Source organism: Strongylocentrotus purpuratus, unplaced genomic scaffold (genome assembly GCF_000002235.5).
Source record: "Strongylocentrotus purpuratus isolate Spur 01 unplaced genomic scaffold, Spur_5.0 spur5_scaffold_2, whole genome shotgun sequence".
Classification (NCBI taxonomy): Eukaryota; Metazoa; Echinodermata; class Echinoidea; order Camarodonta; family Strongylocentrotidae; genus Strongylocentrotus; species Strongylocentrotus purpuratus.
In genome coordinates this window covers 19,691,905-19,718,006 of record NW_022145605.1, presented here as the reverse complement: position 1 = coordinate 19,718,006, position 26,102 = coordinate 19,691,905, and the positions used below count along the sequence as shown (strand labels likewise).

The 26,102-nt window shown below is 39.6% G+C and overlaps 1 protein-coding gene and 1 long non-coding RNA gene across 2 annotated transcripts; both read left to right on the top strand.

Moving 5' to 3' along the window:
* Window positions 1-848: 848 nt before the first annotated feature.
* On the top strand, window positions 849-3,695 carry LOC115926532. Its single transcript, XM_030991325.1, has one exon. The coding sequence runs from the start codon at window positions 926-928 to the stop codon at window positions 2,783-2,785; it is 1,860 nt and encodes a 619-aa protein (XP_030847185.1). The 5' UTR covers window positions 849-925; the 3' UTR covers window positions 2,786-3,695.
* Window positions 3,696-19,904: 16,209 nt separating this feature from the next.
* Window positions 19,905-25,534, top strand: LOC115926721. The gene is made up of 4 exons (XR_004065235.1): window positions 19,905-20,095; window positions 21,768-21,934; window positions 22,622-22,750; window positions 23,027-25,534. It is a non-coding gene; the product is annotated as an uncharacterized LOC115926721 (long non-coding RNA).
* The last annotated feature ends 568 nt before the right edge of the window (window positions 25,535-26,102 follow it).

Below are 26,102 nucleotides of genomic sequence, written 5' to 3'. Positions count from 1 at the left end.
ATTTGATTTGACCTCATTTAGACATGTTATCCATGTTTTGTTATGAATATTTATGTATTACGATGTTATCCATTATTTTATCTGAATCAAGATTTATTTCAAAAAAAAAAAAAAAAAAAACATATTCAATTTGTTTACAACCTGACTGAAAACACTTCAAAATTGGCCTTGAAAACCCAGTGGCGAATCCAAGGGGGTGGGGGTGGGGTGTTCCCTGGGGGCCCGCTCCCCTCCCCCCTTGAGAAAAAAAATCATGTAAAAACACGTGATTTTTACCTTTTTGGGGGGTTGGCCCCCCCCCTGACGCTCAAGGGGGGGGGGGGGAGTGCAAATTTTTAAATTTTCGAGAACCAAAATAAAAAATGTGCTCACTACCCCCCCCCCCCCCCCCCCCCACTGGGCGATTTTTTTTTTAATTTTCCGGGAGCCAAAATTTGAAAAAAAAGTTGGGCCCCCTCCCCTAAGAAATCCTAGATCCGCGCCTGTGAAAACCAATATTTGTTTCCATGGTCTCTCTATTTGACATCATAATTGTTTTATCTCTCTTTTAGTGAGGGATCTTACGCATACAACCACCTGTTTGGACGAGCGGTGAACAGTGAATTGAGATCATCTTTAACTCGTCGCTTCTCAGCAACTCCTAGTTGTAACTAGAAATCAGATCGACGATATTGTAGAGCGTGATGTTAGAACATAGATGGTGTGAATTCTCAACCAAACCCATTTCCTCTTCAAATCGTTTTTATCGTATAATTTACAATGCCAGATCATTAAATGTATAGAATACTTTTTAAAGAGATAATGAAGTGACGTGAAATTTCTGTATTAATGTTTTGTAAACTTCTTTATTACATGTACTATGATTATTAAAGACACGATTGTTTTGGAGATTTATTTTTGTCTCGTGTTTTGAAATTGTATAGTAATGGCGTCACTTGAACAGACCATTTCACGCAATTTGGAGTGTCCTATTTGTTTAGAACTACTCAGTCTTCCAAAAAAGTTATCATGTTCGCATACATTTTGTAAAAGATGTATATCCAACATGCAATCATGCTCTTGGCAAACTGAATCAGTCAATTCTTTAACATGTCCTATATGTCGATGCGTAACAGATCTCCAACATGGCGATTTAATAAATCTAAATACAAATGTTCCTCTGAAGTCTGTGGTTGAGGACAATCAGCAGCTCTGTGAGATGTGTCAAACGGGTTCGAAGGCGGTGCATTTCTGCCAGGAATGCGAGAAGAACATGTGTAACGAGTGTCTGGAGAATCACAACAAATGGCCAGCCAACCTCAAGCATACAGTCGTGTTTGTGAAAGATATTCAAGAGCGCAAGGTTGTCCTCCGGAGGAAGGTCGTCTACTGCCAGGAGCACGACCAATCGGACGGACAGCAGAATATTTGCTCTGATGTCTGCCTTACTTGCAAGAAGTTCATCTGTATGAGATGTAGGATGCTGTTCCATGATGGCCACACTGTTGAAGATGCCGGGAAATACAACAGATCTATACAGAAGGAAATTCAAATACTTCAAGAAGGAGGCGAAGCGAAAGCCGCAACCATCAAGACCCACCTGGCTGTTATTGAGAGTCAGATGAAGCGCGTTACTGATCACAATGACAGCAGAAATGTTGAGATCACCAACGTGTATCTAGTATCAGTCAAGCTGTTGAATGATAGTAAATTAGCATTAGTCCAGCAGGTTAATGCCCATGATGAACCACTGTACCTACGTTTGCAGAAAATGAAGGGTGATCATGAAAGGTTGGTAGCTAGTCTAAAAAGTGCGAGTGTGTTGTTGGGCAGAAGCTTGGAGGCTCCTCTGAGTGGAGATGTCATTGCTATTCGTGATTCACTGTCTGGTGAGCTTCAAAGTCTGATAGATCGGGATGATCCGGACAACCAGCTTGTTACTGATGTCGGTGATCGTGCAGAGGAGTTGTTATTTACACCCCGATTTACCCCAGACCAACAAGACCCCTTGAGCATCGGGAAATTCTGTGTAAAAGATTTAAGGGTCCGTAGTGTGAAACTCTCAGGTCGAATGAGCTCCTTGGCTTCTTCGGTCGATGGTCGATTGGCAGTAGGGTATTGTGGAGGAGGGATCGAGTTCGTATCTGAGAATGGACAGTTCGAGGAGACAGTCCTCAACGATGTCAAGATTCGTGGAGCAAGATTCCTCCCTGATGGCGGGTACGTTGTCCTTGATGTGAGCAACACCATCACCACGTACTCATCCGAGTGTGTGAAGTCAGAGGCATATTTTGCGACACTGGGTTCCGATGAAGGCGGGGTCGGAAGCCTAGCTGTCGGCAGTTTCGATCAAATCTATGTCGGCTACTGCAGAGCAATGAAGATCCAAGTGTTCCACTCAAGAGGTGGAACTGCTTTCAGGGAGATACCGTGCAATGGTGTCGAACCTGAGCAGATCGCTTTTCTCGATGACTACTTGATCATCAGCTATCGCACTTCAACGCGAATAATTGCTTTTGAAGGTGTTGCGAAACAAAAACTCCTGCACAAAGTAAAGAGACTGAACGCTTATCCATACGGTGCCGTAACTCAAGACAAGTTCATTCTTATCGCATGGGTCAATCATGACCAAGGGTTGGTCACTATCGAAAAGTTCACCAACAAATTGAAGCTGGTGGAGACTCTCTTGAAGGACTACAAGATTGAGAAGCCTAAGAACCATTGGTATTCCCTCCAAGTTTTCACATCTGGAGGAGTTGCTTTCTGTTCTCCAAACAGACTCTACATATTGGCATGTCCAACATAATGGGAAACTGCTTAGAATTGTCGAGTCGATTGTAATGATGTGAACTACTTCCGGGCGTTCCTATGTAGGGAAATTGTTGGCATGGTTGAGTCCATTATTACGTTGTGAACTACTTCCAGGTATCAAGAGTTGCGTTCTGTAGTCCAAACTGATTCTACGTATAGGTATGTCCACAATGATATATCAAGTTTTTGGAATTGTTGACACGGTTTAATCGATGTTAATCCAATGATAATATAATAATTATTAGTTTGTTCGACCAGAGAGGCCTCGGCAGCATCAGTGCTGTTCTTCCTAAAGGCCCTGCGAACATTTGTACCCCAGCAATTGTCAGGTACCTGTTTACACCTGAGTCGAGAATGGCAAATGCGGATAAACATCTTGATCCAAGAATGGAAGCACCCAGCGAGGATCTAACCTAGGAAATCTCCTAAATATTATGAAAAACTATATTGTTTCAACGCAAAGTCCAAAAGACCCCTACATAGGTATGAACTGTTAGCAAGATTTCACAGAAGAGCAGCAGACATTGAATCCAGAAAGTTGTGGAAAACCCTTCTCAATAAGAGCTCTATAAATTACAATGGCTTGTCTTGTTTTGAAATTCGTCAATTCCATTGTTCCTTTTGTATTGCCCTCTATGGTTATTCCAGTTGATGACGTGCAGTAAGGTTAACTAGTTAATCTGGCCAAATTGTCAAAGTCGTAAGCCTCACCGCTGAATTCGTACTGAACCAGTCCGTTGCTTGAATGATTTCGCGATGAACCTCATGCGCAGGCTCTGTTGTTCAGAACCAGTAAGTTGCACAAAGAGCGAATATGATGTCACGCATCGGTACTTAAATCAAAATGCTAATTGAAGTTATGCCCCAGTCACGTCATACCGATTCAACGCGGTCTCCGCACCGTCCAGTTCCGGGACTAATCTCATTTCTTGTTTCGTTTATTGTCGGTCTGGCGTCGGTCTCGTTGGTGTGACGGAGGTTTAAGTCAAATCGACTCAATATTGAGTACAGATGGACCGGTTCGGGGTCATTGGGATTAATCAATTTTTTTTCTTGTTCGCTCTGGTGTCGGTCTGTTGCCGTTCTAGTGTCGGTTTTGGGTGTGTGACAAGGGTCAAAATCACATCGTTTCAATACGGACTCCAGATCGATTGGTTCGTGGTCTCTGGGAGTAATCCAATTTCTTGTTCGGTCTTTTGACGGTCTGGTGTCGGTCTCGTTGGTGTGACAAGGGCAATACTTACAAATACACCGACAATATACTTTATTTCATTAAAGGGATTGTTTAACAATGTTAAATCTGAGATGCATGGCCCTACGTGTTATCAGTGTCTGTGATATGGTGTTATATTGAAGCCCTAAAAAATTGCGCTTCAAAATGTTTAAGAATTGCCTCAAAATAAATAATCCTTCGAGTGACCGGTTTTTACCATACTCGTTTCTCCCAATAGACTGTAGTGTTATGAAAACTGTTTGGCAAACGAAAAATTGGATTTCGATTTTCAATCATAAATATATTGATAATTAGACAGGCGATCGGCTTGTAAAAGTCACGGGGTTCCTGACTGACATCAAGGTTTATAATTATCATTGCAGCATGAGCTAAATCAAGGATTTAAAAAAAAAGGATCTAAGACAAAGTTCCTGGATCCCTTTAACCCCAGTGGCCAAAAATCTAGTTTGGCGTCGGTTTGGTGGTGTGACAGAGTTAGACATATAAGTCACATCGCCAAACCGACTCAACACTGATTTCATATCGACTCAAGCCCGAATCTGAACCGAACGATTCTTGGCCATTGACCGTAATCTTGATAATGCCTCAGTCTTTCGACTCCTGACCGACTCCAGACCGATCATTCCCAGCCAGTTGGTGCAATGTAATTTTTTAAAGCGTGTTGATAAGCTTTGATACGATATTCATACATATTTTAATAAGGAAGAAGGAAGGAAAATTAGAGTGCCATGAATGTCATAACATGTTTATTGGACTCCACAAGGCTCTTTCTTTTCTCTTGTTTTGTTTGTGTTTGTATTTTCTCTTTCTTATTTGTTTATGTCTGTCTATATTACATATGTTATAATTAATGGGTGTTAGATGCTCAAGGTGTTTATGTTATCATGTATATTCAATATGTCGATTTGAAATGATATCTTAAAATACACTATAATGATGTTGAATTGTTTAAATGAGTCGTATATTATGTGCTTTCAATTATAGTATATAATTATCAATTTTTGTTGAATGTTTATAGAATATTCATTTGTAACACCTGTGAATGATGGAGCTAAAAAAATACCACGTTAACAAACAAACAAAAACCCAAAAAGTAATTGTTTTGTTCGGTCTATTGTCCGTCTTGGTTGGGCTCGTTGGTGTGACTGTGGTATCATGTCATTTATTATTCGGTCTATTGTATGTCTAGTGTTAGTCCAATCGGTGTGGCTGATGTATATTTTTCTCTACTCCTGATATTCTGAATATACGACTAGTACTTTGTAAATATGCAGAAGAACACAAAAATGACAGTTTGAGAACACTTATTAAGTAAATAATATTAAGCAGTGGCGTATCTAGAACAGAGAAAAAGAGAGTAGGACGTGTTGCATGGCACAGGGGCGTACGCAGGATTTTTTTCAAGGGGGGGGGGGGGGTTTAAAATATTTTGCTCCCGAAAATTTGAAAATCGCGCCGGCCGAAAAATCGCTCAGTGGGGGGGGGGGGGGGGTAAGCGGACACTTTTTTTTTTTTTGGAGGCCCAAAAAAATCGTAACGACTCAGCCAGCCGAAAAGTCGCTCAGTGGGGGGGGGGGGGGGGGGGGGGGGGGGGGGGGGGGTAAGCAGAGATTTGAAATTTTTCTTCGTTGGGGTGGGGGGTTAAGGTCACCTTATTTAGGTTAGCCGTGGGTATAATTTTTTTTTTTTTTTTTTTATAAAACAAAAAACAAAAAACAAAGGGGGGGGGGTTTAGGTTTTTTTAGGGGGGTTTACATACATAAAAATACCAAAGGGGGGTTTGAACCCCCCCCCGTGCCTACGCCCCTGGCATGGCACCAAAGACACCTATGAGTACGTGCGGTCTCTTAATATTTCCAATTTGACTTACAATCTTCTGGTTTATTGAACCGAAGTTTACTTTTGGTAATCAGATATATTATGCTTTGAAAAATTAAAAATGATTTAAAATCTTTATTCACTTAATTTTGTACATAAACTAGATGTTTTGGGTTTCAGGACCTGATAATCAATACATGTATATATATTTCTTTCACTTTTGTTCATTCGATGAATATCTGATTGATGTTCACTACGTCAGTTGCCTAGTTGCCACTTTGTGTTGTTGGTTATGTAAATCTAATGCACTGTACTTCTATTTGTGTAGTCATTATATTGTCGATCAGAGAACAGATGTTGATTTATGATATAACATGATGAGCGAGTATGTACATATTGTTGTGTTAAGAATAGATTTGAATTCTGACTTGTAGCTACACTTTGCTTTCATTGGGTTACTGTTTTGAAATATTTAACCAAGAAACGATGTAATAAAATACGCTCATAGCTAAATACATAAATTTATTCTCGTTGTTAAGACATATTGATAGTTGAATTTATCGTGATCGTGAAGAAGATTGTGAATAAAAGTGTAGAAATTGATAAAGAAAATGTTGACGATGGTGATAATGATGATGATGAATACCATGGTAAATACGATGATACTGACGATGACGACCATGTTTATAATGATCAGGGTGGTAGCGATTACAATGTTGATGATGATAATATATAAAATGATGGTGATGTTGATGGTAACTTTGATGGTGAGGCTGCGCTGGTAGTGATCACAATGATGGTGATGGGGATGATGATGGTGATGGTGTTGATGGTGATGATGACGATAATAGTGGTGATGATAGCGAGCTTTCAATTTTAGGCATCCGACGTCGGCTACTACGCGTGACGTCATATTTATCCCCTGCGCATGCGTGAGCTTCTGGGCCCACGTTCCCTTCCAAATCACGCGACGGGAGTCTGGGGCAATTTCCGTGAATCCACGTCGCCGTTTCATCACCTTCTTTTATGTTCTTCTTTGCTTTTATTATTCTATTATTTCCTCTTGCTATCTTTTGTTTCTTTTTCTATCACCTTTTCTTATGTTATTCTTTGTTTAATCATTCTATCACTTTCTCTTTCTGTTTTCCCCATCTTATTTTGTGTTTCTTCCTTCTATCACATTCTTTTATTTTATTCTTTGTTTTTATCATTTTATATCACTTCCTCTTTCCATCTTTCTTTATGTTATTCTTTGTTTCTTCCTTCTATCAAATTCTCTTATGTTATTCTTTGTTTTTATCATTCTATCACTTCCTCTTTCTATCTTTCCTTATGTTATTCTTTGTTTCTTCCTTCTATCACCTTCTCTAATGTTATTCTTTGTCTTTTAATCATTCTAGCACTTTCTCTTGTAAAATAACGTTATTCTTTGTTTCTTCCTTTTATCACCTTCTCTTATGTTACTCTTTGTTTTTATTATTTCCTCTTCCTATCGTTTATTCTTCTATCACCTTTTCTTATGTAATGTTTTTGTTTCATCATTTAACTTTCTATTTCTGTCATCCTCCATCCTCATGTTATTCTTCGTTTTAGATTTTCGCGCACTGTGCATTTATTACCTGATTTAATTACCTGATCTCAAAAATCGGTCACGTGACCGACGAAAGCACCGTCGTGAAAAATCGTTAGCACTGCCGCGAAGGGAACGGACGTGAGCTGCGCAACCTCTCCACGCTCCAGTGCCTCGTAGTAGCCGACGTCGAGTGCCTAAATCGAAAGCTCGCTGATAACGATGGTGACAACGACGATGATGATAGATCGATAGTGGTGGTTATTTTACCTGACTGCTAAGAAAGCATAAATGCTTGGTATTAAGCATCCAGAAGACCGACGGCTTTAGGTCCTTTCCGAGAGACCTGGTAATGAGAATTAATACCTTACGAAAAGGCACTAGCGCATCGACTTGGTTTTGAACCCGGGTCGCCGGATTACGAGACCACTGCTCTACCGACTGAGCTATCGCGCCATGATTAAGGTAATGTTGACGATGACAACGATGACGTTATTCTTAATGACGATGATAATGGTGTTGACGAGAAGAAGAGATATGGATGGTGTTTTTGAAAGTGGTGATGACGTCGGTGATGACGATGCCGATAGTAGTCCGAACGCGGTGGTGCTTTGTGATGATGGTGTAGTGCTAATGTAGTGTAAGATGAATGCCGGCAACCCTCGTTATCACAGAGGACCTAAGCAATTCCAGTACTCAAGTATCAATGACATTGCATGAGGCACTTATGACATACATTTAGTTCACAGAGACAAACTCGCGGTATCCGAATAGTGGGTGATGGTTGTCCTAAATTTAGCAGTTTCAAAGTCTGATTGGGAGGGGGGTTGGGGGTTGGAGCCTTGGAGGGCATCCTAGAGGCTGTTCACACCGGCAGAGATGGCGCGCGCTAGACCGCGCTATCTCTGCGGTTTGGAAGGTACAACGTCGTGTCGGTCCGCCCAACAGCGAGCCACGGCGAGCCAAAACGGCGTGCCACTGGAGCACCTCTTGGGGGTGGTCCACGAGAGAGCGCGCGGTCTAGCGCGCGCTAGAAAGAAGGGGGTGCTACGATAGACCGCGCTATCTCATTGCGGTTTGAACAGCCTCCTAGCTGCCTCTTTCGTCTAAATGACAATCGAGCCTTTCAAAATATTGCCGCAGATGGGGGAGTTTCAGAATTGAGATTGTGACTTCATAAAGTCTCGGAAAGTTGATCACATTATCACCTACGCAACTTTATGTCCTACTTTGAGGAATTTATTGGAAACGAATAATATAACTTAGCGATTATTGTTCTTCGCACAAAAAACAAGGAGATCTAAAAAAATCAAGTTGGATCAAACAGCTTAACGGTTCACTCAAAAAATATTTTTCCCCGGGATAAAGTGACAGCGAAGGGGTGGGCTGCAATAATTTCATCCTAAATGTGTAGACAATTTGAAAGTGGTTTTATAATGAATAGAAAATAGAATATTTATTTTCTCGGGGTGGGCGAAAATCTGATATCACCAATGGAAAGAGGATCATAAAATATTGACAAATGATCGGCAAATTTTGCAGTTAATTGCGTCCGTTCCTAAAAATTCTCAACTTACCGATAAGGGGTTCTGAAATCTCCATTTTGAGAACAGGATATCCTCAAAATTGTAAGTAATGAGTTTTACCGACTGGTTGTATGATATTTTGCCTTGTAAATTATGAAATTAACCTATTTTTAATGGATCGTATTTTTGTATAAATCAGCTGTAAACCCCCGTGCGTGAAATTAGGTCTCGTTGTTTTTATGGGTTTTTTTAGGTGCAACGCGCACACACGATCGGACATCGAATTTTTAGATCGCGATATCTCCGAAATCCTTTGACTTTAAATGTCCTAGTTGAATTAATTGGTAGTAAAATACTTTGCCGTTCATTTGATATTAATCAAAATAAATACATTTGTGTAGAATATGAGAAAACATGGATCGAATATCACACTTTCTAATATGTACTAAAATCTGCGCGGACTTGTTGCTCTAAAATGACGGTTCAGGAGAAGTGAAATGTTTCCGATGTGGAATATTATACAAATAATGCACTGCAGTGAGGGCATAAGCCAAGGTATCTGTGGAACAGTCAAACACGCCAGGCGATAGCCGAGGGTGTTTGGAATGTTTCAAAGGTACCGAGTGTGGGTAATTCTTACTAATGCCCGAACAAAATGCTCTGTATTATTTGTTTTATAAAATTATGACGTGGATCCTTGTTATTTGATAAATCACCCTCATCTGAAAGTCAGACAATACATTACTATAACTAATTCTAGGTCAACATCTATCTAGATGTAACTTATTTTTTTTTATAATTTAAATGTTTTGATCTTACTATCTTATTCTTAGTCTAACCTTTACTCATGACAACATGATCATCCATCATAAACGTGTAAATCAATGGTTTTGCAGCACGCCAACAGGTCATAGATAAACTTGAAATTGAACCTCCAACTTGAACAATGAACATCTAGAGTCTACGTAGAACTTGAAGTAACTTAGAACCCGAACCAGCAAGGTAAAACTGTCTTTCAAAAGTGCAACTTCGATCCAAACAGCGATAGTGTACATGTAGGCCTAGAATAGTTTTAAAAGCTGAAATAGTCAAACTCAAAGCCAAACATAATGATCTAGGCCTACACAAAATCTTGTCCTAAAACATTACTTAGACCATAGGGTCTATTATAAATGTTCACCACACAATCGTGGATTCGAAAAGTATTTGAAGTCGTTGAAGGTCCTGGTGGATCTTTTAATGCGAAAGCGAAAAAGAAAGTTGTTGATGGGAATTCGCATGAATTGAACATCTACATTATCTGAGTCACGATCCGGAACTACTATTTCAAGCGGCTGTCTGGTCGTGTGTATCATGGAATAGGCGCTATTAGGCCTGTTTGGACCTGGTCCAGGACCAGGATCTGGAACCGATTGAGTTGCACTAGGCAAAGTGATGTTTCTTTGCTCGTAGATATGACTTCCAAGATGGGAGGACATTTGTTTCTTCAGCTCGAGGCTAGTGGTACAGTAATTCTTGAGTGACTACTCACTGTGGTCTGTGGTGACCACTGTTTGAATGTCTCGAGACTCGAAACCGGGCTCGAAACCGACTCTATCCAGAGTCGTGATGAATTTTGCTCAGTCTTAAGCAGTGGTTTGTGTACAACTTTGAGTATCCAGCTTTCTGGGAAATTTGTTTAATCTTATTTATAATTTCCCATAGTGTTTTTGCCAACTGTTACATTGCGGTACCAGTGGTCACTATCTTCTGGCTTCTTTGCTTTGGATTTCTGCCATAGAAAAGGGCGATATTCGTTGAGCTTCGATACGTACCGCAAGAAACTCTCAACTGGACACTTTGAACTTCCATGTATTTCGTACATCACTCTGCTGTTTGACACCTCGTCATCATCCTCACGATTATTCTTTGTTAGTTGATCTCCTTTACCGATGTATCGAAGCCCGTCTTCATCTGTCTCAAGTCTCAAGTCGTCTGGTTTGGGTTCCCGAAGATTTTCGCGTCCGCGATTACGGAAGTAAGTGAATGAATGAAATCGACGAACACTTTGTTCTGTAGGCAATATCAAGCTGGCGTGTCGCAATCGAGCACAGACGAGTTTTGTATGATTTGCATGTCACTAGCTGAGATCGCGGGTTGGTGCTTGATGGAGTATTTGCCTTCATTCTTGAGTTTCACTAAGACAGCTTTAAACATTCTCACACTTTGTGAGAATGTTGCCTTGTCACGGATATCAGAGTTATGCAAGTCCAAAAACTGTCTCTGTACACCATACCTGATCACATGCATGGTTTTCTTGCTATACCAGGATCCATCTTTGTGACAGAGACTTGAATAGAAAGTGAAACAAAACGTCTTCCAGTCGAAGCCTGTCGGTTGTGATTTCACCTAATTCAATATGTTTCAGGCCCAAAAATGTTTTCAAATTTCGCAAAGCCGCACTTTGTGCTCTTCTTGTTACCATCAGAATCAGTTCCATTCAATAGCTCTTGCATTTCTTCAGTCGAAAGCATTTAAAATCTCTATTGTTACGATCGCAAAACATGATCGTCAATGACCGGTCATTTCCATAGCATCATGACTGGTATAGTTCACGTTAGCAAAATAAATGCATTATGCATGGTCACGTGTACGCTTTCAACCGATCATTTGATTAGGACCCGGCCCCCCCACTCAGTGTTATTTAGGGTACGCATATGCGTGTTCCAACCGACCCCCCTTTTCAGCAAAAGTCCGGTGTGTAAAGTCAATACGGCTCGACCTTTTTCTTTTGTATACTAGCCTTTTTCCGCACCCCCCCCCCTTTTCAGCAAAAGTCCGGTGTGTAAAGTCAATACGGCTCGACCTTTTTCTTTTGTTACGAAAAGGACATTTTGGCAACACGCATGCGGTCATTTTGAAACCTGAGTGGGGGGGCCGGGGATTAGGATCCACGTCATCATTTTATAACATAGCATAACGCATAACATAACATATATATGGAAAAATATTTATCCTACTCCAGAAAAACAATCGAGGACAACCAAATGATTTTTTAGGGGCCTATTAAAGGTACATCTGAAAAGTCTAACACGCCCGAGGCGGTGTGGGTAAGTTTACTAATGCCCGAACAAAATGATGTGTATTATTTGTTTTATAAGATTATGTTTTATTTGTTTTATAAAATGATGTTTTATAACATGATTTTACTAATGACCGGTCATTAGAATTGGATAATGACTAGCCTTTTGACAAGGCCTCGTGACTCTGGCTAAGCGGCTGAGATGAGTCTAGATACCCAGGGTGAACGCGCGACCGCCACTGGCTGGGATTCTCGCTATGTTGTTCACTCGGGCTTTCGCGATTAGTCTCTTTTTAGTCGCTCGGCGTCTATCAGACAGGTGGCCTTGTACAAAGGCGAGATAATGACCGGTCATTATACATATTACGCGTGTACGTTTTCAACGAATAATTTTTGATTAGGATCCACGTCATCATCTTATAACATAGCATAACGCTTTGCATGCTGCACGTTGTATCCCTTCCCCATCACTATTTCTGTCATTCAGATTGCCCTCTTTCGCTTCCGATTAGTCCCTATTATCCATGTCGAATTATTGCCGCAGATGGCGTACTGGGAAAAATATATTGATTTTATTTGACCATAACATGACTTTCATGTGGTAGCAAAATAATTCCTTGTATGCAAAATATTTATGCCTAAAACCTGATACGACGGGGGCGGGGGGGGGGGGGGGTGTGATAACCTATTCGTGTGATAATCTATTCGAGACTTTATGAAGTCACAATCTTTATTCTGAAACTCCCCCACCTGCGGCAATATTTGAAAGGCTCGATTGTCATTTAGACGACAGAGGCAGCAGGACAAACATCACCCCATATTCGGATACCGCGAGGTTGTCTTTGTGAACTATGTCACAAGTGTCTCATGCAATGTCATGTTATGAGACTTGAATTGCTTAGGTGCTCTGGGTTGCCGGCGTTCATCTTACTCGCTTCAACACTTAACCATCACCAACGTCATCACCACTATCTAAAACATCATCCATATCTCTTCCCCTCCTCGTCAACACCATCATCATCGTCATTAAGAATAACATCATCATCGTTGCCATCGTCAACATTACCTTCATCATCATCATCATCATCTTCGCCCGGCCCCTCCACTCAGCGTTATTTAGGGTACGAATATGCATGTTCCCTCATTTTGAAAACGCCCCCTAAGTCCGGTGTGTTAAGTCTTTTTTGTCTTTTTTTTACGAATATGCATGTTCCCTCCTTTTGAAAACACCCCCTAAGTCCGGTGTGTAAAGTCTTTTTTGTGTATGTACGAGCCGGACTTTGGTGCGTGAAAAGTACCCCTTTACCGGACATTTTGGTAACACGCATGCAGGGGCGGATCCAGGAATTTATTCCCGGGGGGGGGGGGGGGGGGTAAGAGCACATTTTTTTTTGTTTTACTCCCAAATATTTGAAAATCGCGCCGGCCGCAATTCGCTCAGTGGGGGGGGGGGGGGGTGAGCACATTTTTAAATTTGTTTGGGGGAAAGGGGTGGGGGGGGGGGCACGTCCCTGTTTGCCAGTACATTTTGGCGAATTTGGGGCTGATTTCAACATTTTTTTTGGGCCGGGGGGGGGGGGGGCACATGACCCCTGTGCCCCTCCCCTGGATCCGCCACTGGCATGGTATCCCTCCGTTCACGGAGTGGGGGGGGGGGGCGTCTTCGTCACCAGCACCATCATCACCACCATCATCATCATCATCAACATCGTCATCATCACCATCAACACCATCATCGTCTTCATCACCATCAACACCATCATTATCATCGTCTTCATCACCATCATAATCATCTCCATCACCATCATAATCATCTCCATCACCTTCGTCACCATCATTGTGATCACTACCAGCCTCACCTTCACAATTATCATCACCATTACCATTATTATCGCTACCACCGTAATCATGGCTGGCATTGTCAGTATCATCGTATTTACCATGGTCTTCATCATCATCATCATTATCACCATCGTCAACATTTTCTATATTAATGTGTAACTTTTATTCACAATCTTCTTCACGATGGCGATAAATTCAAATATCAATATGTCTTATAACATCGAGAATAAATTCATGTATTTAACTATGAGGGCATTTTATGAGATCATTTCCTAGTTAAATCCTTCAAAACAGTAGTCTAATGAAGGCAAAGTGTAGCTAAAATCTGTTCTTAACACAACAATATTATGCACATACTCGCTCATCTTGTTATTATAAGTCAATATCAGTCCTGTGATCGATAATACATATAGGATTTATTGAAATCAAAGCAAATCACATCAAAGACCAAGGACAAACAGTCTGAAGACTGACACCTGTCTTGGGTACAATATACAAATTAGTATATTTATATATTTACAATATAATGACTACAAAAATAGAAGTACAGTGAATAAGATTTACATAACCAACAACACAAAGTGGCAACTAGGCAACCGACATAGTGAACATAAATCAGATTAGAATTATCGAATGAACGAAAGTGAAAGAAATATATAGATACAAGAAGTCATGTTTATCAACATTGATTATCAGGTCCTGAAAACCAGACAATCTACTTCGCGTACGAAATTAAGTAAATAAAGATTTTAAATCATTTTTAATTTTCAAACCGTAATATACATGATTAACATAAGTAAACTTTAATCCCCCAAATCAGAAGATTGTAAGTCAATTTGGAAATATTCAGAGAGGAGACCGCCCCCAAACCGTTCCAGAACAATATTTGTCTTCGGCACCACGTAATGTGCCATCTTCCTTTTTTCTCTGTTCTAGATACGGCACGGCTTAATCCCATTTAGTCTAATTCAAAATAATTGTTTTCAATACTTCTGCATATTTTACAAAATTCCAAAATAATATATTCAGAATATCAGGAGTAGAGAAATATATACATCAGCCACACCGACTGGACTTACACTACACATACAATAGACCGAATAATAAATGACACAATACCACAGTCACACCAACGAGCCCAACACAGACGGACAATAGACAGAATAAACAATTGCTTGATTTTGTTTTTGTTTCTGTTAACGTGGTATATTCTAGTTCCATCATTCACAGGTGTTACAAATAGATATTTTATAAACATTCAACAAGGATTGATATTTACATACTATAATTAAAAGCTATATAACATCCGACTTATTTGAACAATTCAACATTAGTGTATTTTAAGATATCATTTCAAGTTTACATATTGAATATACATGAGAAAATAAACACTTTGACTCTTTGAGCATCTAACACCCATTAATTCGAACCTATGTAATATAGACAGACAAAAGCCGGTGTAGGTGTTGTCTATTGTCTCGTGTTAATTACACAACCTCCTCCCTCCACAAATAGCAGTAATCATGAAAGAATCCTGGATCGATGAACAAGCTTAGACCTACAACATCGTGTATTAAAGTAAAGTAAGTAAAAGCAAATGAGACAGAGAAAATACAAACACAAACACAAACAAAAGAAAGGGAAAGAAATAGCCTTGTGGCGTCCAACAAATATGTTATGACACTGTCATTTTCCTTCCTTCTTCCTTAATAAAAACTTTATGAATATAGTATCAAAGCTTATCAACACACTTTAAAAAATTACATTGCACCAACTGGCTGGGAATAGTCGGTCTGGAGTCGGTCTGTAGTCGGTTTGGCGATGTGACTGAGGCATTATCAAGATTACCGTCAATGGCCAAGAATCGTTCAGTTCGGAGTCGGTCTTGAGTTGATATGAATTCAGTGTTAAATCGGTTGGGCGATGTGACTTATATGTCTCACTCTGTCACACCAACAAACTAACACCAAACCAACTCCAGACTTGATTTTTGGCCACTAGGGTTAATAAAATGAAAGCTTTATTGTCGGTCTATTTTTAAGTATTGCCCTTGTCACACCAGCGAGACCGACACCAGACCGTCAATAGAGCGAAAAAGAAATGAGATTACTTTCAGAGACCTTGAACCGATCTGGAGTCCGTATTATTAGTCGATGTGATTTTGACCCCTGCCACAATAACGAGTTCGACACCAGACCAGCACCAGACCGACACCAGACCGAACAAGACAAGAGATTGATTCATCCAAATGACCCCGAACGGGTCGGTCCGGAGTCAATATTGAGTCGATGTGACATAAATCTCCGTCAAACCAACAAAGCCGACACCAGACCGTCAATAGACAAAACAAGAAATGAGATTAGTCCCACAATCACACAGAACCGGACGGTCTGGAGTCCGCGTTGAGTCGGTATGACGTTGTGATTGGGGCATAACTGCCCATAAAAGCGTAACCTCATAATCACAACAGAGCCTGCGCATGAGGTTAATCGCGAATTCATTCAAGCAACGGGCTGCAAGGTCTAGTGCAAATTCAGCGTTGAGGCTTACGACTTTGACAATTTGGCCAGATTAACTGGTTAACCTTACTGCAACGTCATCAATTGGAATGACCTAGGGGGCAATACAAAAGTAACAATGGAATTGACGCATTTCAAAACAAGACAACCCACTTTAACTTATAAAGCTCATATTGAGAAGGGGTTTTCCATGACTTTCTAGATGCAATGTATGCTGCGTATGCTGTGTAATCTGGCTATAAGCTTGCTATAAACTGCGAGTACCTGCGGGATTGCAACGGTAGTCTGCGATGGGTTTAAAACTTTTAGTGCGATTTTTCACGTTTTGTGACGTCAGTGACCCGCACACACACAGGCTTTGATGTCGGCCGCTGAGTCACGTCATCGTCGCCGCAACCCATCGTCAGCCGCAGTTCCTTGCCGCCAGTCAATCCGCAGCCAGCCGTCAGACCTCGTTCCTTGTTGCCGGGCTCCGTCGAGATATCATCACTAGCTAGCGGCCGTTCCGTTCCCTGCCGCAGCCATTCGTCCCTTACCATCATGTTGTCGCTGAAGGTCGTTGCCACCCGTCAGCAAATCTTGATTTTCCCCTTTTGCGGTCGCTTTACCGCCAAAATGTTGTGATTTTTACGGCCGTCGCCTTTCGTTGGATCTTTGCCGCTACTATGTGAGTCGGCTTTTAGGAAGAACAACATTGATGCTGACGAGGCCTCTTTGAACAACAACCTTCTATATAAGTAATACGCTAAGGCTACGCGGGGGGGGGGGGGCGCGACGTCTCCGCCAGCCTTTGTATTCTATTGTTTTTTAATGAGATCGCCGACCCAAGCTGGTGCGGCTATCTCCTCCTGCATGAACCCTCCCCTCGGGGTACCCGTGCCCGGTGCCATCGTCCGCGGGAGAGTCTACTCTGTGGAATTGGCTATACTCCGCCCGAGGTCCTCCTCCGTGTCGACGTCCAGGGCGAAAACAGACGCGACATGCATAATGCAGGATATGCGTGACGACAGAGATACCTCATGCATATTCAACATAACATCCGTATCAAAGAGACACACGATAGACGACGAGCAACTCACATTATGTTGCGTATTAATTGCTCTATGCAAAGGGCGGGATTACACACGAGTAAGCCATCTTGCTATAGGGTGTGCTTTGTACTAGCTGCAAAAGCCCGAGAGATACACGGGGCTAATTCCCGTCGACGTCCAAACTTAGAGACCTATTTCCACCATGATTGCCGCGATTTTGATATAGTTTTCGTGAATGGAGGTATGAAATCAAAGCTTATTTTGTGATTATTACGGACATGTATATAAAATTTTGATCATCATTTTCTAAAGGAAAGTTTTTACAAGAAAACCATTGGACTGACAGTTTAGTCGCAAGCTGCCTTCAGTCAACACACAGTGCAGTGCTGCTGTGCAGTGTGTGAGAGTTGAGATGAGCTTGCAGGAAGCTCCAACACAGGCACCGCGCACCGTAGGCGTCCGACGCCTGCGGCGCCGGTGTTGACCTTCCTGGAGTGTGTGTGAGTTCAGCTGAGCTGAGCTTGAGTCGAAGAGATTTGACACTTTGAAATTGTTATCTGTTGGTTTGCATCATTATTGCCGCGATTTCAATATAGTTTCGTGAATAGATTTACGAAACCTGAGCTTAGAATTAGTAAAAGTATTACTAATGTCTACGTTTTTAAACTATACTGTCTGATTTTCTTGTGAAAATTTTACTTTGAAAAATGATTATCGAAATTCATGGTCAGAAATAATCACAATCTAGGGTCTATCCCTGATAGCAGACTGACGTCTTAAAGACGTCATAAATTGGTCGTAAAGTGGTAAACACGTCGTACGTCGTATGGACGACGTAATTATGACGTCATTATGACGTCTTCAAAAGACTATTTTTTCCAAGATAATTTTTGTCGCATTGACGACGTCATAACGACGTCATAATGACGTCTTTAAAGGACTAATTTTTTCAAGATATTTTTTGTCTTCTCGACGACGTCATAATGACGTCTTTAAAAGACTCTTTTTTCCAAGATAATTTTTGTCGTATTAACGACGTCATAAAGACGTCATTTTGACGTCTTTAAAAGACTATTTTTCCAAGCTAATTTTTGCCGTATTGACGACGTGATAACGACGTCATAATGACGTCTTTAAAGGACTAATTTTTTCAAGAAATTTTTTGTCTTCTCGACGACGTCATTATGACGTCTTTAAAAGACTATTTTTTCCAAGATAATTTTTGTCGTATCGACGACGTCATTATGACGTCTTTAAAAGACTAATTTTTCCAATGTAATGTTGTCGTATTGACGACGTGCTAACGACGTCATTATGACGACTTTAAAAGACTTATTTTTCCAATGTAATGTTGTCGTATTGACGACGTGATAACGACGTCATTATGACGTCTTTAAAAGACTATTTTTTCCAAGCTAATTTTTGTCGTATCGACGACGTCATTATGACGTCTTTAAAAGACTAATTTTTCCAATGTAATGTTGTCGTATTGACGACGTGCTAACGACGTCATTATGACGACTTTAAAAGACTTATTTTTCCAATGTAATGTTGTCGTATTGACGACGTGATAACGACGTCATTATGACGTCTTTAAAAGACTATTTTTCCAAGCTAATTTTTGTCGTATCGACGACGTCATTATGACGTCTTTAAAAGACTAATTTTTCCAATGTAATGTTGTCGTATTGACGACGTGCTAACGACGTCATTATGACGACTTTAAAAGACTTATTTTTCCAATGTAATGTTGTCGTATTGACGACGTGATAACGACGTCATTATGACGTCTTTAAAAGACTATTTTTCCAAGCTAATTTTTGTCGTATCGACGACGTCATTATGACGTCTTTAAAAGACTAATTTTTCCAATGTAATGTTGTCGTATTGACGACGTGCTAACGACGTCATTATGACGACTTTAAAAGACTTATTTTTCCAATGTAATGTTGTCGTATTGACGACGTGATAACGACGTCATTATGACGTCTTTAAAAGACTAATTTTTTCCAATGTAATTTTTGTCGTATTGACGACGTCATTACGACGTCATTATGACCTCTTTAAAATACTATTTTTTCCAAGATACTTGTTGTCGTATCGACGACGTCATTACGACGTCTTTAAAAGACTATTTTTTCCAATATATTTTTTGTCGTATTGACGACGTCATTACGACGTCATTATGACCTCTTTTAAAGACTATTTTTCCAAGATATTTTTTTGTCGTAAGGACGACGTTATAACGACGTCATTATGACGTCTCTAATAACCTAATCATTTCCAAGATAATAATCGGGTAAAGACTACAACATCTAATATGAGCATAAGTCAAAGTAAATAGGGCAATTATCAGAATTGAAATTAGGGAACAACTCCCCCCCCCCCCCCCCCCCCCCCCCCCCCCCCCCCCCCCCCCCCCCCCCCCCCCCCCTCAAATGTCATTAGTCATTATAGATTGTGCAACATCTTAACACGCACCAAGGTCTGCAATATCGATCAAGACTAAACATGCTCGCATCTAGTTCAAACGGGAGTGTGTACGTGTGTGTACAGATGCATAGTACTCAAGGCATGCAAGGCGTAGGACTACATGCACTATGCGATGTGTATGTAATGTATTTGAATTCAGAGTAAAAAAGCCGTTGCATCAAGTATCGTCCTCCTGAATACTCTCGTTTTCTCCTGCAAATTTACAGTATGGGTAAGTCCTAGAATTACCTAATTTATTTACAAAAAGTACATAAATCTATAGTTACTGTTTTTTGTTCTGAAAAGTTGATATGTAGACTCAATGTATGATCTTATGTCACTATAATGTCAGTGATAGTGAGCTCGGACTTTCAACACTTGGTGACAAGATTTGGAATGTATGATCCCATATATGTATTTTTATGTAGGGTCTTGATTGAAGGTATGCATGGCATGGGGCATCATTTAAAGCAAAACAGTTTACTCATTTGCCTACACATGGGCTGCATGGCTTTAAAGGGAAATCTAACTCGAATATACAACTGCTCTAAAAGACTAAAACTAAAAGAAAGCAGAAAAATAAGAGAAGCAAACTGATGAAAGCTTTGGCACTAGATCTAGGTAGACTCGTCTAGATTAGACAGCAATAACCATCTGATTTGGGTCATTTCTTTAATAAAACTGACATTTGTTGTCATTCCCCAATACAGATGGTAACCCAGAGATCTCGTACCGTGGGGGTGGCTATGTACATATTTTCGTCCACGACATTTTCTCCCCGATTTTCTTTGTTTAGATCTAATTTCCTGATTTCTAAATCAGATGTAAATTAACGCCATTACGAACGTGTAGATGGCGCACAGTTTTTCCTTCATAATCATTTTGCCTTCGGCGTAGACTAGAAAGGATGAGTTGATTTAGATGACTCCGGCAGCGAGAGTTTAACACGGCTTGCAAGATTTTCAACATGGATGTCGATTTTGACCCATAATTTCCTTAAAAGGGACCATTAAACGGATTATTTCAATCAAGTTAGTAAGTGGAACCGATGTATTATAGCCTAGGCCTAATTTACAATTGGATATGGACGAGGTAAAATGACATTTTGGGGGATTTTGGGGGCATAACCCTACGACCTGAAATGGCCGTGGCGTTATCAAGGGAATGTGTATAGACGGTTTCCGTCTCTAAAGAGAGAGCCGGCCGACCCTACCCCAATAAGAGGCTAACGAACGAAAGAGACGGAAAATTCGGTCTAGGCCTACCCCAAATCAAGCAAATATTCATGAAATGTTCAAATAATGCCGGTCATGATTTAAAAGTCGTTATGTTTCTAACCTGTTTCTGGTCAATTTTCTTATTTTGGGGGGAGTATTTTTTCGGAAAAACATTGATAGTAGTATACACTTTCTCACAGGTTGCATGGCAAACCGCTGCACAATACAAGTGCATACAGATGGAGGGTTGCGGGGGCACGTAAGTCTGCGTGAAGTGATCTACCTCCTCATTGTACGGTAGATAACTTCCACCATCGGTATGCACTTGTAATGTGCAGCGGTTTGCAGTGAAAGTGAAACCTGTGAGAAAGTGTACTACCGGCCCGGGCCCAGATGTCTGGAAATTGAGCATTACGTGTCGATACATAGAGGAATAAAGCAGTGACTTGTGTCACAAACATGTAACCTTAAACAAGTCGTTTCTATAGTCTTTAGACAGCAAATTTATCTTATAGGCTACTGCGTATACAGAAATCTTTATCTGGAAATAATCGGTTAGACCTGTAAATGGTAAACAAAATTCTTTCCCCACAGGCTGTTCAAAGAAGTTTGTAGTAAATGTGTTGCACATGCATACATTATCAACCTTTCATTTTGTTCTTTATTCATTTTCTCATTTATTTGTAGGCATCCTTTTTTAACATCTTTCGTCAAAGAAGTGGATTCAAAGCACATTGTGGCCTCAGTATATTGATGTGAAACCATGCAGAAAATGCTACTCTCTCTCAACCTTGTGGATGTTCCCTACTTCCCTAAGGATCAGCAGCCTCTTGAAACAGTTGAAGCCATTATCGGTAAATGTGTACATGTACTTGTATTATTTCTGTACATTTATTTGTCATATTGTGCATGATCACTGAGACACTGACCAATTAGACACTACATAATGGTTCATTTCATTTGAAAGGCTTATTTCAGTTATTTGTCATGAGTTTCAAATATATTTATAATTCAATTAATTTTAGATCACTAAAACCTGCAGGTATGTTGCAATAACCGACAATATTATGTGAGTTTCAAACAGTGTTTTTTTACCCTTCAGCATAGGTCAAGGAGCTTTCATTCTACCCTCATCAGCAAACTACAGGAATGCCAGTTTTCAGGCAATAGCCTGAATTCAGGCCCTGGCGAGTTATTTTCATACCATAGTTTAGGTTTTTTGTGTACAAGCTAGCACATTCTAGGTGATTTTTCAGGCCCTCTGATCAATTCTAACTGGCATCCCTGAAACTACAATTGTATTGATAATTTACCAAACAAAATCCTGAATCACGTTTTGCATTGCCCACAAATGTTTAAAATCCAAAGGTGTGTTGACTTTATGTTTGTGAGCAATGAGAAATTATTTCTGATAAATCTTACCAAGCAGTACTTTTCTGACATAATTCATTATTTAATTCATTGTTTACGTTCCAGTTTTAAAATATATAAAAGTTTGTCTTAAATTGTATTCCTTTCTTTTTGCTTTATTCATGCACTAGAATTCCTTGCGTCTATGTTTTCTGGATCTGAAAGCAAAGCATAATGCCAGAGATTCCACCCAAAAGCTAACCCATGAGTCCAAGCTGAAGAGGAATATTTCCAAATCGATGGCTCCACTAATCCGATTGGTGAGTCATGGCCCTCATCAGCAAACTACAATTGTATTGATAATTTACCAAACGAAATCCTGAATCACGTTTTGCATTGCCCACAAATGTTTAAAATCCAAAGGTGTGTTGACTTTATGTTTGTGAGCAATAAGAAATTATTTCTGATAAATCTTACCAAGCAGTACTTTTCTGACATAATTCATTATTTAATTTATTGTTTACGTTCCAGTTTTAAAATATATAAAAGTTTGTCTCAAATTGTATTCCTTTCTTTTTGCTTTATTCATGCACTAGAATTCCTTGCGTCTATGTTCCCTGGATCTGAAAGCAGTGCATAATGCCAGAGATTCCACCCAAAAGCTAACCCATGAGTCCAAGCTGAAGAGGAATATGTCCAAAATTACATGTAGATCTACACTCACCCGATAGTTAAACTGCTAGAAAAAAGGTTTTTTTTTCACTTCATTATAATTTATAGAGAGAGATTGGGGGAGGGGGAGAGGTGAGGTGTAGCCACAAGCCTGAATGGCTAAGCTGTGGAACTGAAATTCCCATTCATGTCACTTACACTTTTAATGAATTACAGGGTGTACGAACTGACATAATAACAGTTTGAGTAAAAGATTCCAGTATTTTGCATATATTTGTAATTACTATTTATGAGGTTGACCTGTTTCATAATGCTTAAATGTAGTAGACTTGATATGCTCAGTCTCATGCTCACCCCCACCCCCCATCCGCTTCTTATCAGTTCTTAAAACCTGTTGCAAATTATATATAAGTTGGTAATAGAGAAAAATTGAGTGAGTTAAATACAATACAAATCGATTCCATTATTAAGCAACTAAGACTTGTTCAGATACGGAACGTGAACCGCCAACAATTTTCGAAAATGATGCAGTTTGGTTTTATGTGTAAAGCGAATGGCAACAAGTCTTTGTATGTTTTGGACTGCGCATATTCAGTGAGCTCTTTTTTTAAAATAATATACAGAAATGTAAAGCATATTGAACTCTATGTCAACATTAAAAAAACTCTGAGATTTTGTTTTGCAGCATCATATCTGAACGAGCCTTAAAGGGACTTGGTAACATTGTTCATATGAGAGAAAATGGTGCTAAGGTATTGACTTCAATGCTATACTGTATGTACACTTAAAGATAATCTGAACATTTGAGTTAAAAATAGACCACTATTGATGATTAAAATTGGGAAAACTGATCTAATCCATTCCTTAATTCTCCCAACTATATTTTTATAATTTGATTAAATTGAAGTGAGTGTAAATCATCACAAAGCAACGAATTAGCTCCAATACCTTTTCCAAATTTAGGCGTTGAAAGATTTTTAAAGGCCTGTTTTATATCTTATTTTCATGGAAAAACGGTTGGGGAAAATTGAAAATTTTGTTGGGAGAATTAACTGTTAAAGAGTGACACACAGTAGCGCCTTCAATGAAAACCATAAATACCTTGTGGTTTGAAAAAAAATTGGTAGTTAACAGTATAAAATTCTTGGATTGTATCTGTGATTTTGAAAGCACAATATGGCTTACCTACATGTATATTGAATTTGCTGTTAAAATTTAAGTTAAATTTTAATTCTTTTGTGAAACTCCTGGGACTTGCCAAATGAATGTTGTGACATTAGCAATGGAATATATCTCTTTGTGCTAAACTTTTTCAGCATGTTTGCTATTTTATCTTAAACTGGGAAATATCTTCTGAATAATTATTCCACCGTCACCTTGGAATTGCCCAACTGAGCCAATCGTACTGGCGGGAATGTTATCTGATATAAATTGCATTTTATACTTGAACTTCAGCTTCTGTATTTGCAACAAAACTAATTTTTTGATATTTATAAAGATGAATGTTGCCACTAATGCCTTTTCTTATATTTAAGTCATGTGCCCGTAAGAAGCAGGTTTCTAGCACAGAGAATAGGTACAGTTGAGCTGATTTCTTCACAGTTTTCTAATATGCTGTATCGCCAAATGTGAACATCATGGTTTTGACGGGCAAGCAACCATCATCAGAAAACTCTGCAGGTATCAGTGAAGCTCTCCCTGTTCCCCTTGCTGCCAACTTGTTCCTTTTGAGTGTAAGAAATAACTTAGCTAAGCCATGTGTTTATCATTTGTGCCATTTTTCTCCTGTGTGTGATTTAGATTGTATAGTTTTATACTTTATACTGAATTCTTGCCATGAACTTAGATATTCCCCTTGTATGTAACAAGAATTGATCTTTCATGCTCAGAAATTCTTTCCAACAACCTTTTGTTTTATGTGATAGTCTTTATCTGCATTAAAGTCTTGGGGTTGTCAGGAGCGGTTTTGCAGCATGGAGACGAGGTAGAGCTGCACTGATGAATGCCTAGCTTTCCACTATGCTGTTTTGCTGAATATGAGGAACTTCCCCAGTGTGCTGTTTGCTTGTCTACTAAAATACTGCGGGTATCAGTATAGCTTTACCTAGTCTCTATGCTGCTAACCTGCTTCCCACAACCGTAAGACTTATAAGTTTAGCCAATATGTCATAGTTTCTTGTAGCACAATTTATAACGAAACAGATATCTTTGTGATGGCCTGTTAACTTTCTTAAAATAAATTATGAGACTGACAGAAATACACTAGGTATTTATACAGCATGTTTTGGAAGAAGTGTCAGGATAGTGATGAAAAGATTTTGTACCAATGGAAAACAAAGTTAGATAGAATAAGAAGGTATAGAAATACGTATTTTATATTTTTGTTATCCATTTTCATACCATATACGTGTACATTAAAAATATGAAAATTACTTTCTGTTTGGCATGTATATATATATTATGTGATGCAATATTTGTTGCTTTGATTTTACTGTGTGATTGTTCAGAATGTGTACATGAAGTGACTTTTACACTTTCTTCCTTGATCAGGTGGTCGTATAGATGTTATTTAGAGGACAACAAAGACGTAAAGATCATGTAAGGATAAAAGGTACATCGAAATGACCAGTAAGGTGTAAATATCACGTCAAAATTTGATGTCCATACAACGTATACAGGTCTTTCTTGGGTGAAAGTTGACGTCTTAAAGACGTCTTTATTTAACCAATAAGACCTAAAAAGAAAATATGACGTCCATACAACGTCTTTATATGGTACAAGTTGACGTCTTAAAGACGTCTTTCTTTGACTAATAAGACGTTAAAATCACGACAAAATATGACGTCCATACGACGTCTTCCTATGGTACAAGTTTTTCTTTGACTAAAAGACGTAAATATGACGTCCATACAACGTCTTTCTATGGCACAAGTTGACGTCTTAAATATGACGTCCTCGTGACGACGTGCGCGGGTGCAAAATCAAGTCTTTTTGACGTCG

Coding starts and splice junctions, on each gene's coding strand:
- LOC115926532 (XM_030991325.1), top strand. CDS start 926: ATGGCGTCACTTGAACAGACCATTTCACGCAATTTGGAGTGTCCTATT.